General features: G+C 39.0%; 1 protein-coding gene across 6 annotated transcripts in view; it reads right to left on the bottom strand.

Annotated features, from left to right (window-relative positions):
• Positions 1-149: 149 nt before the first annotated feature.
• The window catches only part of LOC105381996 (RNA binding protein fox-1 homolog 1-like), a 68,923-nt gene continuing 51,733 nt past the window's right edge, over positions 150-17,339 (bottom strand). For 3 of the 6 annotated variants that reach the window (XM_038118198.2, XM_038118193.2, XM_038118197.2), the window contains 12 exons: positions 15,008-15,271; positions 13,858-14,124; positions 13,703-13,756; positions 10,876-10,968; positions 9,978-10,032; positions 8,900-8,920; positions 8,106-8,205; positions 6,317-6,377; positions 6,022-6,042; positions 5,015-5,175; positions 4,729-4,792; positions 150-4,542 (listed from right to left, as the gene is read on the bottom strand). In XM_038118198.2, coding sequence (XP_037974126.1) covers positions 4,498-4,542; positions 4,729-4,792; positions 5,015-5,175; positions 6,022-6,042; positions 6,317-6,377; positions 8,106-8,205; positions 8,900-8,920; positions 9,978-10,032; positions 10,876-10,968; positions 13,703-13,756; positions 13,858-14,124; positions 15,008-15,268 — 1,203 coding nt within the window. In that variant the 5' untranslated portion in view covers positions 15,269-15,271 and the 3' untranslated portion in view covers positions 150-4,497. Of the gene's footprint in view, positions 4,543-4,728; positions 4,793-5,014; positions 5,176-6,021; positions 6,043-6,316; positions 6,378-7,979; positions 8,071-8,105; positions 8,206-8,899; positions 8,921-9,977; positions 10,033-10,875; positions 10,969-13,702; positions 13,757-13,857; positions 14,125-15,007; positions 15,272-17,339 lie in introns of all 6 variants that reach the window. The other 3 variants (XM_038118194.2, XM_038118196.2, XM_011551810.3) reach the window with 3 other exon arrangements.

Genomic DNA, 17,339 nt, shown 5'->3' with positions numbered 1-17,339 from the left:
ATTTGATTTAGTTTAAGAATTTATACTTACGGTGATCGAACCACTTGAGTTCGAATATTGATTTTATAAAAAAGACTGGCTAATTAGTTACAAATATGTCGAAAATAGTTGACTAACCTTGAGGACAGGATCGAACAAAAACACCAATGTTCATACTATATAATTTATTAACGTAAATGAGTACACAATGCCAAAGGCTTGAAATGATTCACTTCATTCAATATTTCACAATTTGAAAAAAATATTTACAATAAATGAGAGAATCAGCTTTGCAATCTACAATTAAAGATCGCATTACATAAATGATATTCTGTAAATTATTGGCTTTATCACAAGTTGTATGTAGGAGAAGAGGCTGGCTGTGCACCGACCCGCCGTCGGCCGGCGGGCCCATCATCCACATCGGATTGTGCAACATTCAATTGTGCAATCAAACTATTCAATATGTGCCAAACGGAAGACATTCATTATGTAACAAATCTATTGTAATTTCTATTTAAATTTTAAAAACATGTTAACATTACACGAATATTATAGACACGGAAATTGAGCACAGATATTGTATTGATGCAATACTGGTTGCGTGTGACGCGTGGCGCGCCCTCTGCCGGTAACGCATACGTGTCCAGTTCTCAACAAGCTACTGCAAGCGTGGCTCCGGCCGCGGCGGTGCGCGTGCGCACTGAGTGAGCGCTACACTGTAGCGGCCCCTACCCGTCACTGCGCACGCTCGCGGCCGCGGTCCGGGTGGCCGCTGTATGCGCTACTTACACTCTCACACATCAAACACGACACATTAACACCATAGATATGCTCGTGAGTTTTTCATTCTGCATATCTGTGATAGTAATATGAAATGCTTTTACAAACTATTAATTCGCAATCGAAATTGAGCCGATAACTTTCTTATTTCGCGCTCGTTATAACGATCACGAATAGGTTTATATTCCCAGCTATGAATTCGAGAATATCCCTATACTAAAAGAACAGCGTCGACGTGTGCAATTGACAAACAAGTGTAACTTACAACTGTGGCTACGTTAACAACTCGAGGGTAGAAAGTATACGCAACATGCGGCGAGTCCGCCGATAACACTATTTACAGAGGGCGCTACGGTCGCCGCCGCCGCCTCTCAACAGCACTGATATGAATTCGTATTATGCACAATCTAACGACTCTATAACATCTACCGACTTATGGAGCTGGAAGCTATCAAACTATGAGTATGATTTCAATTTGTGCACAGCGTAAAAAAAATAACATTATGAAATTATGATTGAATATTTTTTCAGAAATTTAAACACATTTTGCGTTACAAAATACATAATTATCCTTATTATAATGATTATAATACAATATCTGGTGATTCCTTTTCAAAATCTTATTGTAGTACACTAACCATTTTATAAGATATGTCGAGTAAATTCTGTTCTTTCTCCATGTAACAACAATTTGGCTTAGATTATGAAATCTCTATACAAAATTAGTTTGATCTTGCTTCTATGATTTACCATTACGATTTCATCAAAATCACGTACAAAACAGTAACGAAATAATATATCCTTGACCACGAACTCAACGATTCAAAGTGCGCTATTCGCACGGGTTTGTGACCATTCTTTATCACTAAAATCAGATACAGTAAAAAATATATAATAATATAATCATCGAATAGAATCGAATGTACTTCTTTGTGTACTTAATTACAATCTGCAATTACAACATTATAAACTGGCAAATTACTAAAAACTAAAGAATCACTTAAATTATCGCATTCACGCATGAGTATTCAGCAGTAAAGCACTAAATTGTTCGAAGCTGCAACGTAATCTAAATACCATTACAATACAACTTAACACCTAACAATATCATGTGTAAAAGCCAGTGGCACTAAAATATGAGTGGTTTCTGCTTCTGTCGTCCGACAAATTATATTATATGACACTAAACAGACACAGAAGCTTTAATGCTAAATGAGTTTGGACACTGCCGCTGTTCAATCTAAAAAACTTGCAAATTAGATTGCCTAAACACAATACACGAAAGATAAAGCACCTTGTACCTTTGTAACCACAGACAAAATTATAAACTAGTAGAGTTTGTGCGTGAAGGACTAGAACGAAATGTTGTAGATGTCATGGATATGCCGCGGCGCGTGCTTTTACCGACCTACGAGTTTTCACTTTACAGTATGAGGAGTATCGAAATGTCCACCATAGTTAAGGATTCTTCGTATGTGGTCACTACAATGAACCTAGACACGCGCTAATGCTGCGCTTTACTTCACGAGTGAATCTATTTGTGCTATTTTAAGAAATATTCAAAATTCAAATGCGTTGTAAAAAATATTAGCAGTAGCAATTGAATTACATTCGACTTGGAGAAATAATTAAGCTTGACAATTATATTTTTATAGAAAGGTACAATAAAATCAAATGTAATTCAAAAAACCGCCGAAAGATCAACGGGTACAGTGTACTCGATTTACTTCGATTTTATCTTTAAAATTCATTAGAAGCCTTACTGCTTTGTAGTCACATCATTTAAACAAGGCGAGATGATTGAAATGATTTAAATTAATCAACATTTAGCAAAAAAACACGCAGATCTATCACAAAATCGCCAGATTAAAGGATTACTATACTAGATGGCAAAAAAGATATGTTCTAACAGCAGTAGCTGCTAAGGAAAACATAAGGGTAAAAAACACAGCGATATCTATGTGTCACTCATAGATTTTTTAAGTTTTTCCAGCTGAAAGACTTTTAAATCTAAGGGTTAATAACAAACAAACGCTCATAAATTTGTTTGTATCGATGGGTTTTTGTGCTTTGGTATAAATGTTGAGCGAATCCACATTACGCGTTACATTAATTTTTAAAATTCTAATGAAAACATTAGATCTAACGATTATTTTACGATTTCTAAAAGGGTTGGACCCGTATGCATGTTTATTGAAATCAATGTATTTAGATAAAAATATAGTAAAATAGCGTGGAATTTAGAAACCGTCTTGTTAGAAGTTAATGTTACAAATTAATCATAATCCAAAGAGAAATCTCAATGATATGTAAGAACTCGATGGAGTTCACTTCTTTGCTTAAATACTACATCTAAAGCGTTATTTCTAAATGACCACCTATTGGTACGTTATTACAAAATTTATAATATCTTCGAAAGCAAATTTGACCGCTAAAGATGGAATTTAAGAGTCCAAAACAGCTATATTAAAAGTGATAATATACATTATTGAACACTAGAGCTAATATAAAAATAAAATGTACGCTTCAAATGTAGGTCAAAAAGAGGTAACTTTTATAGTAAATAGTTAAAACAACCGAATAAATGGCACCAGTTAAAATATGCACCAAGATGTAACTAATAAAAAAGATTATCTTCTAAAAAGTACGTACTTAGGTACTATGTATTTGTTCTGCGATTTCATTGAGTATATCGTGTTCATGGACTTGTAAAATAAGGGGGGTGGCGGTGCACTTACAAATAATGTAGAAAATATACCTATTTCTCTTATTCACAAGTCACAGTTACAACATTAGGTAATTAAAATTAATAAAGAAAATGTTTATAAAAAACACCTTATGAATAAGAGTTTGGATGTTTTCCGTAGAATGGAAGAAGTACGAAATCTTACCGACATTTGCAATATAACGACGTAACACCTAAGTACAGAAAAGTGCTATAATAAAGTTAACATGTATCAAACTTGGAGACAGAAACACTTAGATGAGCATCGTCGCTGGGGCAGCCCGCAGCCCGCTCTGCGCTTGCCGGATATCCCACCGCCTGTACACGCGACCGCCACTAGCTCGCCCGGTCGCCAGTATTTACACTTTCCTCTATGATATGCAAGTGCAAAGCTCACTAAATATCGTTACGAAGTAATTACTATTGTCATTATGTGTAACTCCTACTCTAGGGTACCATATCGTAGTAAAAGAGGACGCGTTAGTCCGCTACGCATCTGTAACATGAGTACTTCTATAAAACGGTTACTGACACAATCGATCCAACAGTATGGAGGCATGAGCTGCTCGCACTTGTTTTTACACGACAATTTAACAATATTTGTGTTAGAAATTTCAATAATGACTTTGGTATACGTATGTGTTAAGAGATTATAATTACCGACGTGCGCTAAGAGCGTACAATTTCAACACTAAACTTGGCAGATCAGTCTCTAAAGTTAACATTTGAATTCAATACTAGTGTAGTCAACACTCGAGTGTAGTGAAGCGACTCAACTGTAACAATCCCTTATGTACGAGTCCCCGATCGGAACACTGCCGATCGCAGTTAATAATAAAACTATAGTAAAAATCCAAGCATACTTGTACAGCAACCAGCTAGCACTATTACTGATACCTTACATTAATTTAACGTTTGTACCTTTACAAAGAGAGTCCATTGTCATGATTGGGTGATTGGAAAACCAAGGTAGTTTAATATTCGAGCAATCGTTTGTTGATTCCACTGGCTTAGTACGGCGCGAACCGGTTGTACCCACTCCTGTACACCGCCGTCTGGAATTAAACAAATAGTTAATGTTACAATAAATTATTAAGATTTTTGGCTTTCTTATCTTTTATTTTTTTTAAATACCACCGACTGGAGTAGCAGACGCAGTATAAACGACCTTATACAGAGTATTGCAAAAAGGGTATACTAAGCCGAAAGGGTGTACCTAATAATTTATGATGTATTCTTACCCCGTATCCTGTTACTGGTCCGATCGAGTGACCGAGGTAAGGGTCTGCATACTCTCTGCCGTACCTGAAACCACAAAAATAAATACTTATATTAAACTTAAAAACAATTTATGAAATTTGGCGATGCATTAGATTAATTACAAGATAAATATTAGCCGGGATGTGAATCGCCTTTAGTATTATTTTACGAATGCGAAACTTTGTGAAATAATAAAACAATAATGAGAAGGTATGGTTAAGGGATTTTGTAAACGAGTGTAACAATAAGGTAGGTTGAAATACTAACGCGAGCTGCGTGAGCGTGGGCTGGGGCCCGGCGCTGACGGCCGCGGCCGCCGCTCGCGCCGCTGCGCTGTAATTGGCTGCCGCTGCTGCTGCTGCTGCGTGCTGCGCCGTCAGCGGAGACTTCAGCAGGGGCGCCGCCGCCGCTGCAGCCGCTGCCGCTGCCTGTCACGCAAAACATAACCATCACTACACGCACACTCACGATCGGGCTCCGTCACTGCCGCCTCGTGTACTCCGCTCGACGGAACCCTGACCTGATCGGTGCGCGCGGCTGATGATGTGATAACAATGAGCCCACAAAGGCGCAGAGTTAGGAAGCACTGTCTTGAGGCCTTGCAGCGATTCGTCGTGTGTCGGAGCTCGGGTCGAACAGTCTTACCCCATTATGTTCTCGTGTGGTGTGTCGATGGAAAACAAGATACAAAATAGAAAACAAGCGATGATCAAATACGAACATGACAATAAATAAGGAATTAAAATCACCACTACATATTAAAATATAGTGTAATGTTTGACTGGCATGCAAGTTTCGTAATTTGCAATTTTTCACGTAAAATTATGCTAACGTAATTGGTTCATCGGCGGAGAGGCGTGTGTGCGGGACATGCATTAAAGAAACTGGAAAAGAAACATAAAAATGCACAATACTAAACAAGTTATTTATGTGAGACACTCCCAGTAACTACATTTTAGTTGGTGATTGTTAAAACTCGACAATTGCAGCTATGCTTTGTGGGCTCAAAGTTCTAAACAGAGCATGATACAAGAGTCTGATATGGAGTTGACAAATGAATTCAATCGCGCAAAACTAAGTCACCCACCACAATAGCATCGTACAAGGAAAGAAAAAAAATAACGGAAAGCAAACAACAGAGCACGGAGGGCGCGCGACCTGGTCACACTGAGTGGCGGCAACTCTACGAGGCGCATTCAACTCACGGTGACAGAGCCTACACTAGTGATAGGATAGCGAGAGGGACTAATGGCCGACCGGCCGCGGCGCGTTACCTCTGCTGCCGGCTTCGCGGCCTGCAACAACACACGCACTGCGTCACCATCGCGCCTCACATTCACGCACACATTACAATAACCTCTTCACACACGGGAAATCACCGTTACTACAGATACACCATCGTAAGTAATCGGTTCCTCCATTGGTGAGTGGTATCGAGATATACCGATATAAAATATCTCAAGATATTCAGAGGTTCAGCGAGGCATTAACATTTCTTAGATAAGTATGATAAAATGACGGATAAGGTTTAAGATTGCATGAATATAAGGAAAATGGTAAATATCTCACCTGTAGTCTGTAGTTGGAGTCAGCCGTGGCCGCCGCTGCTAGGAAGGGATCGTAATAGACGCTGAAACATTAATCACACACACGCATTATTATTTAGAAACGGTATTCGTACCATAAAATTCAAATAGATAGCCTATTTTATTATGTAAAATATGGCTGTAGAAAGTATATACTTTTTGCATTCTATTTTATTTAATTAATAGGAAGGATAATAATATTGCTAAGCACATATAAAAAAGACAAGGTGCTGGAAAACATTGAAAAATAATAAGTAATATAATCTAAAAAAAGAAACTTATGTGTTTCAACATTTATTAGTAGTGCAAGAAACATAGATACACAATATCTAAAAGTTCATTCAAGTGCTTTGTATTAAAAATAAACTAATAAATCAAATTAATCAATACCTACTCAAAGTTTATATTTACAAATAGCTCACACTGGCAATAATTGGGTATATTATGTACCTCATATATTTTTAAGAGTCTTGCCAGTGTGATCTCTAAGCTCCATATTAGTCACAATTAAATCAAAGTGCAGGTTAACAATAAGATGGTTCTATTAATTAAAAAGAAAATCTATAAAACAGTAGGTGAAGTTCATACCAGGACAGGAAGTGGGAGTAGGCGTGGAGGAGGGTCTAGAGGAATCTTGGGAAGCAGGGGTAGGAGTAGCGCCTCAATGTCCTGTTACAACATTATAATTTACTTTATGTCTATGGAACATCTGTTTTATTTTTCCGGATTTCAGAGTTGGTCCCATAATATGACGAATACATTTACCTGCCAAAGGGATAGCCACTAATGAACAAGCACCCTGTATGCCTATAGTATAGTATACCCTGAGTAGACGTTAGAGAGGTTATTTTGCTTTGGAGTTATAGTAACGTAATTAAAAATCTACGATCGATAAAATTTGTATCAGACCTTGAGTTGTAATCTACAGCTGTTAAAATTAGTACAGCGTCAAAGTTTATTGGCCGTTTCGCCAGCATAATGAAAATGAATATGAGACCACAACACAGGTATTCGTTGCGGTTTGGTCACAAAGTGGATTAAATTATTGACCTACCAACTTTTATATCATAGTTGCGGTCAGATGTAGTGTTATATATTCAATGAACATCGACGCAAATTTTTACTGTTTGACACATTTATATTTATAGACCCTATCAACATCGATGTTGATACGAGGTAGGTACTCATAATTCTAGATTTATAATTTAATATAACTACTATATAATACTTAATCGACAACCAATGTAGATTCAACCAAATGGCTAAATTATGAGGCGCTACGGTTAAAAGGAGTGGGGTTAGAGGCATGGCTATCAAGTATCCGTCTGACGATAACTAATGTATTACTTGTGACGTGCATAATAGGAGCAGTTGCCATTTTTAAGTCTTAATCATTATTGAAACTTTACTTGAACATTTCCTTACGAATTCAGTTATAAATACTTTAAAGGTTTATGCAAATTAAAAGCTCGAATTTTTATGAAATTATACACTCAGTACATACAGCATAAGTGATGATAGGTCGCTAATACTGTTATGGATTATAATGGCAACTGTCCAAAATTAACATTCTAGATACTTAGTGAGTTCACTTGAACATTGTGTGGTATCGTCAGTGGGACACGGGTGGTGCGTAGTTTACTCACTGTGCGTATGCGTGCAAGGGCGCGGCGTAGGCGGCGCGGGGGAGCATCGTCGCGGGCTGGGACAGGGGCGCGGGCGGCGGGGGGCGGCGGGCTGCATGCAACAGAGACAACTAGCATGCTTATTACCTGCGGCGCTGCGCGGCGCGCGGGGCCAGCACGAGCGGCGGCGCGGGCGCGGCGGGCGCGGCGCCCAGCCACGGCCACGACACGCCGCTCACGCGCAGCCCTGCACAACCCACACGCTCACACAACGCTCCGACCACCTACTATATCGCGATATACGCAATACTAACCGTGTAGGTTAGGTTAACCGTTGCGAATCATAACCGTATTAGGGGCGTATGGACCATAGCGGAACATTTAACTCAAATTCTGATTAGCCATAGGTAAGGGTAGCACTGAATACCTAGAGATCCAGTACATAGGTTAATCACAATATTAAAAACAAAATATGAAAAAAAAACTAACTAGCTTAATATTTAAGTGCAATAGGAATGTACACTGTACAGCTACAAACGTACAATCCTCTAAATGATTACGCACAATGTCATTCAGTTTATACGCAAGAGACCAAGTGACCCAAACCGAGCGGACTGAATAATTCAGAGGCTGATTCGGGGCCTGCCTCGTTAAAGCATACGAATGTTAACACGTTTTGAAATAAGTAATTATAATCGAATATGGGTTAACAAAACCGCAAGCTTTTTATTCAAAGACGGTACAATTATCATGCTCTAACGAAGCATGGCAGTAATATAGAAACATTGATACTGATCCAATTCGCAACATCCAGGCTCAGAGAAAGTCAAAACTAAGTCCCACCAAAGAGTAAAGATTCATCATGCTTCATTGTCATCTCATAAAGTAAAGCTTTATTGGAAATGTTACAGGTCTAGATAGATTAAAAGAGGAATTCTTACCTTCCGGCCACTGCACACACACTGAAACAAAATATAATTGTAATATTAAAAACAGAGATAACAATATGGTATACAGTCTAGATAACTAAGCTAGCGAAAGAGAAACCTATACATTCTCCACTACAGATCGGAAGAGTGCACAATCAAGTTGCAATCATTCCAGCAAACGTCAGGTCAAGATGAGGAGAGGAGGCGCCAGGCGGCGGCGGAGGTGTCTAGCAGCTAGCTAACATTGGTGTTATCCATTCAGACACAACAAGTGAGTGGTAGCTGGTAGTGGCAGCCAAACAGTGAAGCCGGAGACAGCCCTCTGAGTAACTCACTGACCGCACACACATCGTGCTCGCGGCACATAAACAGCCGCCGCATGCAGCGCCAGTCAAACACGCAACACAAGCCGTGACGTGCGTACACAATGCCACACTTGAAATTCATTGCTTCTTATAAAACTTATGATTTATTTATTGGCTTTTAACTGTTGTTGTAGAATAAAGATATATGGTTATTTTAAACCCGGCAACAATTTCATTCGAAAGAATATGAGAGCCTACACTCGCTACGGCTTGTTTAATCGCTTGCAAATAGATTTCCTCACAATAATTATGTTCAGTCTGGCGAAAAGCTGCAAGACAGCGCGAAAGATCATAATTAGGGTGATAGAAAACGGTGCAGATGGCGTCCCATATGTAACAGTGAGCAGCGAGGCTCGGACTGTCTCCGGCGGTGACCGCGGTTTCATTCTCTACATAGCATTCACCTACTTGCATTCAGACAACAGAATAGTCATTACAGAAACATGGACAACACCGATCTCATAGTTCAGCTCTCTCACCCAGAGTGGGAACTGATCCATTTCTAGCCAGAATAACTGGATGGATTAGAAACAGAAAAATACAAGATGCAGTAAATTGTTAACTCATATAATAAGGTTATTTATGTGGTGGACTGGAAACGTGAAAATAAAGCGTGGTTCCTTAAAAACTGTTATGGGCATGGCAAGAAGGTCTATGGAAGTTGGTGTTATTGTTAGGATATAAATATTGTAATAGTATCAAGGATATTGGGGTATGTGTCTTACCGTTTGGCACCGCCGGTGGTTTCTTGGTCTGCACTCGCGCTGTAGCGTTATTAACCTGATGTGGAAGCAATCAATATGTCAGAATGTTGCCTGGTAATAGACGGGGCAATGGTGGCTGACTTTATATTTTAAATTGAAATAAATTACTTTATCAAATAAATGTATTAATTATTATAACATTAAGATAATAAGATATCACAATTGTTTAAGGAAATTAAAATTTGATAGGCACTTATAACACAGTGTGCGGCGGGAATCGAACCCGCTCTATCAATAATAAATTATAATCGTGTAATCATGCAATAATTAGTAACTGTGATCAAGGAAAAGAAAAAAAAATACATTATAAAGTCAACCAGAGTCATGTCAAAGGTCTTTCACATTAGTTTAGGAAGTTCTAAATGTCTTTTACATTTAATTTAAATTAATATAACGATAGCAATAAGTGGGTGATATAAAGACGTTTGACATTATAAACTTAATTATAAATAAAAAATAAATTAGTAAACCTTTTAGGGAGAGTAATGACCTTATCGATTATTTGAGTGACCATTAGAACAGTTTTGAATACCGGCCAATCATCAAAATGTGAAGGTTAGTGCTGGAGTAATCATCTTTATAAAAAAGTAAATGGAAGTGAATGTAAGTTTTCAATCTTACCTCCGCAAGTTTGAGACGGTACTGTTCGTTCTACATTCTCTGTGAGAGTCTCTCTTTCGATCGGCATATTAAATGACCGTCTAGAGAGTAAAGGGATAAAAATAAATAAGGTTTGGTGATTATCGAGTGGTGATAGATCTTAGTGCTAGCGCCGCGCGGGCGCCTACTGCGGCCGGGCGCCGGCGGCGTGGGCGGGTGTTATTACGAGTGCTACGGATGGTATATTGGTCATGCACACCTCTATCTTTCTGCCCTCAACCACGGTGCCGTGAAGTCTCTCTCGTGCGCGCTCCGCATCACCACTATTTGCGAATGTTACAAAACCGAATCCCTGCATGCAAGACAGACAAAACATGCATTAAAAACAGCGTCGCTCAAAAAACAACGTGCAACAAAAATTAACATTTATGCATTGCATATTCTTTATTCAAATAATTCTAGTGAAACTTCAAGAAAACTTAGTAATTGAAATACGTTGATACTTTGAGCGTATTCTAGCTGAACGGGGAACACATAAGCATCGGATTATAGTAAATTAATGTAATGTTGCTCAACCTAGTAGTCTGTACTTTAGGAGGGAGTTGTTTGACTGTATCACTGTATGTATCCGAGTTTCAGAATACTTGAAAGCACAGAAACTATACTCATCAATGGGTATGAGGAAGATATTTATTATGTGCAAAATGTTAGCTGCCGTTTGTTCTATTAAACATCACCGGTGGCATGCATTACGGAAATAATAAATTAATAAACAAGCTCGAATCTTTCATAGTAACAGGACAAGTCAAAAATTTAAGCTTCTTTATAGGAATTATAGTTTGCAGAAGAATATGTTTCACATTATGCTAATTTTCAATGATAACATCACTACGTTCTAAGCATTGTTTTCACCATTAACACATGTACCGGCTGGAATGACAAGTTCATTAATTATATAGTGCACGTACTGTACAGTGCGAACGTCTAAATACGAATCAATTTATGCAAACGTTTAAACTTTATTCATAACTATATTACATTTGTATAAAGCTATTGCGTTACAATCACAGTGAACAATGTAGGTATAGCTTTGAAAGGATCTTTAATAATATATCACAAGTTTAAAACGTACACGGCATTGTCAAGTCGTGCTAGTACAGAGTAAACTACGATCGATTGGTGATAACCCATAGATACAAAAAGCAGCTAGCACAGCACACAATATGGTGGAAAAGACGAGATGTGAAAGTGACAAACAAGTTGCTGATTATACGAAACGCTTACACTTATAAAAAGCAACGACAGCTCTATTATTACCATTCTGAGTGCAAGAAGGGGCTAGCATGAGGGCGGGCGGGGCGGGGGCTGAGGGGGGGCTCCCGGACAGTGATACAACTCGCTCTCGGGACATGAGACTCAACACGAGGAAGACTCGAGAACATCCGAGCTGAAGCCATACTAAGAGATGCACCCTACTCACTTCTAGAAGATACTATTACAAATTCATTAACACAGTATTTAGGATCAGCATAAATGTACATGCCCAAAACTAATTCGAAATTTCCCTTGTTAGGAAGCATAATGACTAAATCAAACTGTTTATTATAACTTAATAGACAGAAAATATTAAATCACTATCAATCTAATAGACTGGATTAAATACTTCAGAATGATCACCATCCAAACTACACACACATTAAGTATAAATAAAAGATAAATAATACATAACGTAGGTACAATGTTAATAAAATTATTAATTCAACAGTCAACACTTCATCGAGCCAAAATGCAGAAAAAGACTAATCAACTAATAGAGTTCAGGAGTAGTTTGGATGATAGCGACATCAGTAGTTTATTAGTGATGAATAATAGAGCTGTCCTGAAAGTTCGACTTAGAAAATCAGCTGTTATAGTGACGATGCAACATTCTCTAATACTGCATATCCCAGTGAGGCATTGAAGAAAATAATCGGAGCTATTATTACGTCAAAAGAGAAAAATACGTAGTTGATAAACTGATATGAGCGAGCATGGGCTACTGAGGGGCGGTCACCAAACTGACACAAGGAAAGCAGTAAACACGAAAAAGCGATCAATCCAATCAATATTATTAAAGTTCTGATGTCTCAAAGTGTTTCACAATTTTAAGGGAATCATAAATTACAATGAGTTGTTTTTTGAGAACCATTAATGTTTAATGTAATTATTGTTGCATTAAAATATACACCCTTGACTTAATCAATGAGTATGTATATATTTTAGTTAAGATATTCTTCTTTAGTTGTTATTTAGAAACAGTTGAAGTTAAATAGCTCATAGGAAATTAAGTCAAAAGTATAAATACAGTATACATTGTTCAGATATTTCAAATCAGATAGACTTATTTTATGGTAATATACAATGCAATCAGAGAAATACTGCACCAATAAGAAATTTAATGAGATAGGCAGAAGTCTTTGGGGGTTATTGTTTTAAAGCCCATTGAACCTTAGAAAGTACTAAAATAATTTATAATTGGGGAAATAAGATATTCTGAATCATAAGTTACATTATTTGGGACAAGAATTATTATAGTTATATCTGTTAGTAGAAGAATTTTGTAGCTACTGCATTTAATTTAACAATGGGCTTTTCTCTGGACTTTTATTATCAAAGGGATTTGCAATAGCTCAAGTGCACTTATGACTATTACAACTACATCAACAATGATTTGGAACACTCAGCTCGAATATAGCGATTGAATTATTTAATGAATATCCAAATAGTTATTTTGTATTTAGTTTATAACTAATACTAGTAGTCTAATATAGATAGAATATTTATTGTTGATGTAGTTTAATTAAATTACCCCGCATGTGCCGGACAGGCCTTTCGCCTGGTTGATATTAATTATAAATTGTGTATTTTAGCAATTTTCCAGGCATATGAGGGGTTAAAAGAACGATAAATGCACATTATCAACAATTCAACATGGCATTTATCGTTAAAAGAAGTTTACAGAGAAAGCCTCCTGAGATTCACCACGAAGATGAATTTCAGGAGGCTCTTTCGATATCGAAAGTTTATTTAAACGGAGAGATTCTCACCTTTGAGCCTCGTTCATTGAAGATGATTTCTACATCAAGTATCGTGCCATATTGCTGAAATTGTAAAACGTATAAATTATAATAAGGCTCTATAGGTACAACGTCTATTAGCTACACATAGGTGCAACGAGGGTGAGGAGCGGGAGGATACGTACGCCGAACATGTTTCTGAGGTCTGGATCTCTAAACCGGAAGGGTATGTTGGAGACGTGGAGCCGCTTGGGCTGCGAGCCCTGGCTGACGGGCACGAGGTTCTTGTCGGGCGAGCCGGCGGCGGCCGTGGCAGTGGCTTGCGCCTGCGCCTGCGCCGAGGCGGCGGCGGCGGCGGCAGCTGCTTGCGCCACTGCAGCGGCTGCCTGCTGTGCTACCGCTACCGCCACACTCACTGGCGTGCTTTCTTCACTTTGTTCGTTTTCATTTTGCTGAAATTATAAATATTTTTACATTAATATATAGAAAAATAGGTTGAAATTCATTCTACATTGAACTTAACAAACAACTTGCCATTTTACATACTTTTAAACATCAAGCGATGAATCACTCTGCCTTTCAGTACCAACCAACAATGGCAGCAGTGATTGTACTGTACACTGTCTCTCGCTAATACTAATGAGAGCTTCAGTGAATTGTAACAGTTTCCATTAAGGGCACATCTCGATTAGGGTCAGCACCGAACTATTTGCTTCCTATTTGCTCCCGACAGTTCGAATGTCGACCAACTTGTCTCGTGTCGGCGGTTACAATTGCTACATTGCTGATTTAGGGTTGGTTTGCGGCTCACTTAGTCAGCCTCAGTTTGATATCCAAACGAAACGTACCCTAATATCGCTCGTCGGCGTATGCAGTATTCAGATATCCATGGGGAAAACAGACAGATACAAATCCAATCTTTTATACAGACACCATTCGCCAATGGAAGAATCCTACTTTAAGATTCATGGAATATCATGTTGGCAACTACAGAATCATGAAATGTTTACTCTGACATTATCATTTACAAACGAGATTTTGTTTCGATAGCTAATTGGGTACTTATCCAAATTATTGTTTGCATTCAAGTCAGACAGAAGTTGTGACTAAATGACGATATAATTTAACCTCACGGCAGCGTGGTATCAATGTGACTAGTGCTGCCACATACACACACACACTCACGCCTTGTACTAATGTACTCCCTTGCGGGGTAGGCAGAGGTGCATTGCTGCACCCACTTTTCGCCAGAGCGTTATGTTAGTCCCAATGTAATAGGGGGCAGGCCTATTGCCATTTTACGACATTGATGGCAATTCATTTAAAAACACTTACTGTACTAGTGTTTTGGCTTTCTATCGTGGTGGGCGGTAGCGGCTGAGGCGGTGGTTGTGGGGAGAAGGTGGTCGGAGGCAGGGGCGCGGGCGGCGGGGGCCCCTCGGCCTTGATGAGCGGGGGCTGCGGCGGCGGCTGCGGCCCCACCGCCTCCGCCTTCACGCTGGCCAGCGCGTCGCCCCCGTTGGCGGCGTACTGGGCCGCCGCGGCCGCCGCCGCCGCAGCCGCGGGGAACGGGGTTCCCATACCCGTCCCCACCATGTGCTGAAATTAAAAACAAACACACTGTTAGCAATCTCAAATTATACATCAATCTGTACCAAAAATAACGGCAATCATTACGCTGATACAATATGCGTGGGATCGCAATTGATCGGACATCGACATCAAGGAAGAATTAGATGCAGAGTGAATTTACGCTCTTCGCAAAATTGGAGCAGTTCTTTGATGTCGGGATTATATTAAGAACTCAAAGTCGTTTAATCTCAGGGACACGGCTCCTAAACTAATTCTGTCGCTATAAATTTACGGGCAGTTGTAGTTGACATTTCTGGGCTGCGAATCGAAATATTGACGGCGAAACGGTGCCAAAACATGCGTTACCTACTAGGTACCGATACTCCTTCGAACTAGTTCAGAAACGGTAAACATGCTACATGCGCTAGGTCAACAATACATGTTAATTAGGTTTACATATGAAAATGTGCAATATGTGCAAAATTGCAAATTTCAAAACATATGTAGCACTATGAGTACCGAGTAGCACACAGCCCCAGCCACCCACTAACTAATTCCCAACATTCCATTCAGAATGGCGCAACTTATACGGTCCAAGAGTAGGTTACAAGTTTCATGGTCCATGTCGCCCTTTTCAAACAGAATTAAAATGAGAATGAATATCTAACGCCTGCGGGAGGGCTGCTAAGGCCTGGCTGAAAACTGAAATTAATGTCTGTTGCCGTTGGGAATACTTTTATTTTGTAAGGTAGATGAAAAAGCTGGCACTACAGATAGCTTTTATTTATTAACTTATTCTAGTACCTACACTACAGCCGAAATAAAAATTCAATATGCATGCGAAAGCAAGCAAAACTGTTATGCATTGCAAGTAGTCAAACAGTGAGAGCAAACTATGCTCCGGAAACATAGAATAAGGATGTCGTTATTGAACGCAATTGTGTCCGCCCTCGCTCCCGTCGCCCCGAGCCGACACACCACGACGCGCTGAGATATCAGTGAATGAACGTGAAACATTTATGTGGAGCTCTCCGAACATTTAGAATATAATTATGCGTAAGAGGCACGGGATAACAACTTTACCTGAACCGGGCCAAACAAAAATCAATTGTAAGCATGTTGAGTTCGTAAACCGTTTTGTCTCGTAAGATGAAAAGGGGGTCTCGGGTTATTTACATAATTGTCGGCATAACAACTTGGTCCTTTCCGCTCGGGAATGCCAGGCGCACCTTCACAACAAATGAGATGAATTTTCTTGATCTCAGGGGTGTTCCGTCCGTGTGAGATGTAAGTCAATGAGTGTAAATATTAGCTGGAGCTGCGGGCAGCTGTGCCGCGGAGATAGCGGAGCCCCGGGCAGGTCTCCGGATAATACCGCGCCTGCCTGTCTCTCGCTATTCAATTTTCGCGACGAGCCCGTACCATGTTTAATCTAACATTGCCGTAATAACTAACTCAAATCGCTTGAAAGCTTAACTATGAAAGCATACAGGGGATGTTGTCTTAGCACGAGAGAATTTGCATATTAGCAATTTAGATTATGGTATGTTCAGTTATCTGGAGATTGTGTAGAACATTTACATTAAATTTTTATATTTAAAAAAGTAAGTATATTAACGAATCGACAAAACTATTGCTTTTACACACCGATAATTTCCTAAATGTATTTCCGAGTGTCGTATTTTTATTTTCCATTGAGTAGGTACTTTGTTTGACGTGCTAACGACAAAATTGCATAAAATGTATGTACATAAACTATTGTGCCGCGTTAAATTGCTGAGTTTCCGTAGCAGGTGGAGTTTATGAAGTTTGCGTAACGTTTTATCGTCCTTCAGCTACAAATACAAATTGCAGATCGACCTCAGGTTTGAAACGTAAACGGAACTTTGTAGACTAACTTTCTTTAATGAATAATTAAAGGTTACAATGTTCCCCAACTGGCGAGGATTAAGTGGCAAATTAAGTTATGGCAACAGTTATTAATTAATAAACTATGTACATTGTAGAGTAACTAGTACACGATTAGTGTTATAAACTTACAACTGCAAAACTTTAATGGGACTTTATAAATTCCAAGTAAAGCAGAAACTTAAAA

The sequence above is a fragment of the Plutella xylostella genome, chromosome 10 (assembly GCF_932276165.1).
Source record: "Plutella xylostella chromosome 10, ilPluXylo3.1, whole genome shotgun sequence".
In the NCBI taxonomy this organism is placed as follows: domain Eukaryota; kingdom Metazoa; phylum Arthropoda; class Insecta; order Lepidoptera; family Plutellidae; genus Plutella; species Plutella xylostella.
Note: the sequence above shows the minus strand (reverse complement) of the source record. Positions and strands in the feature narration are given on the sequence as shown.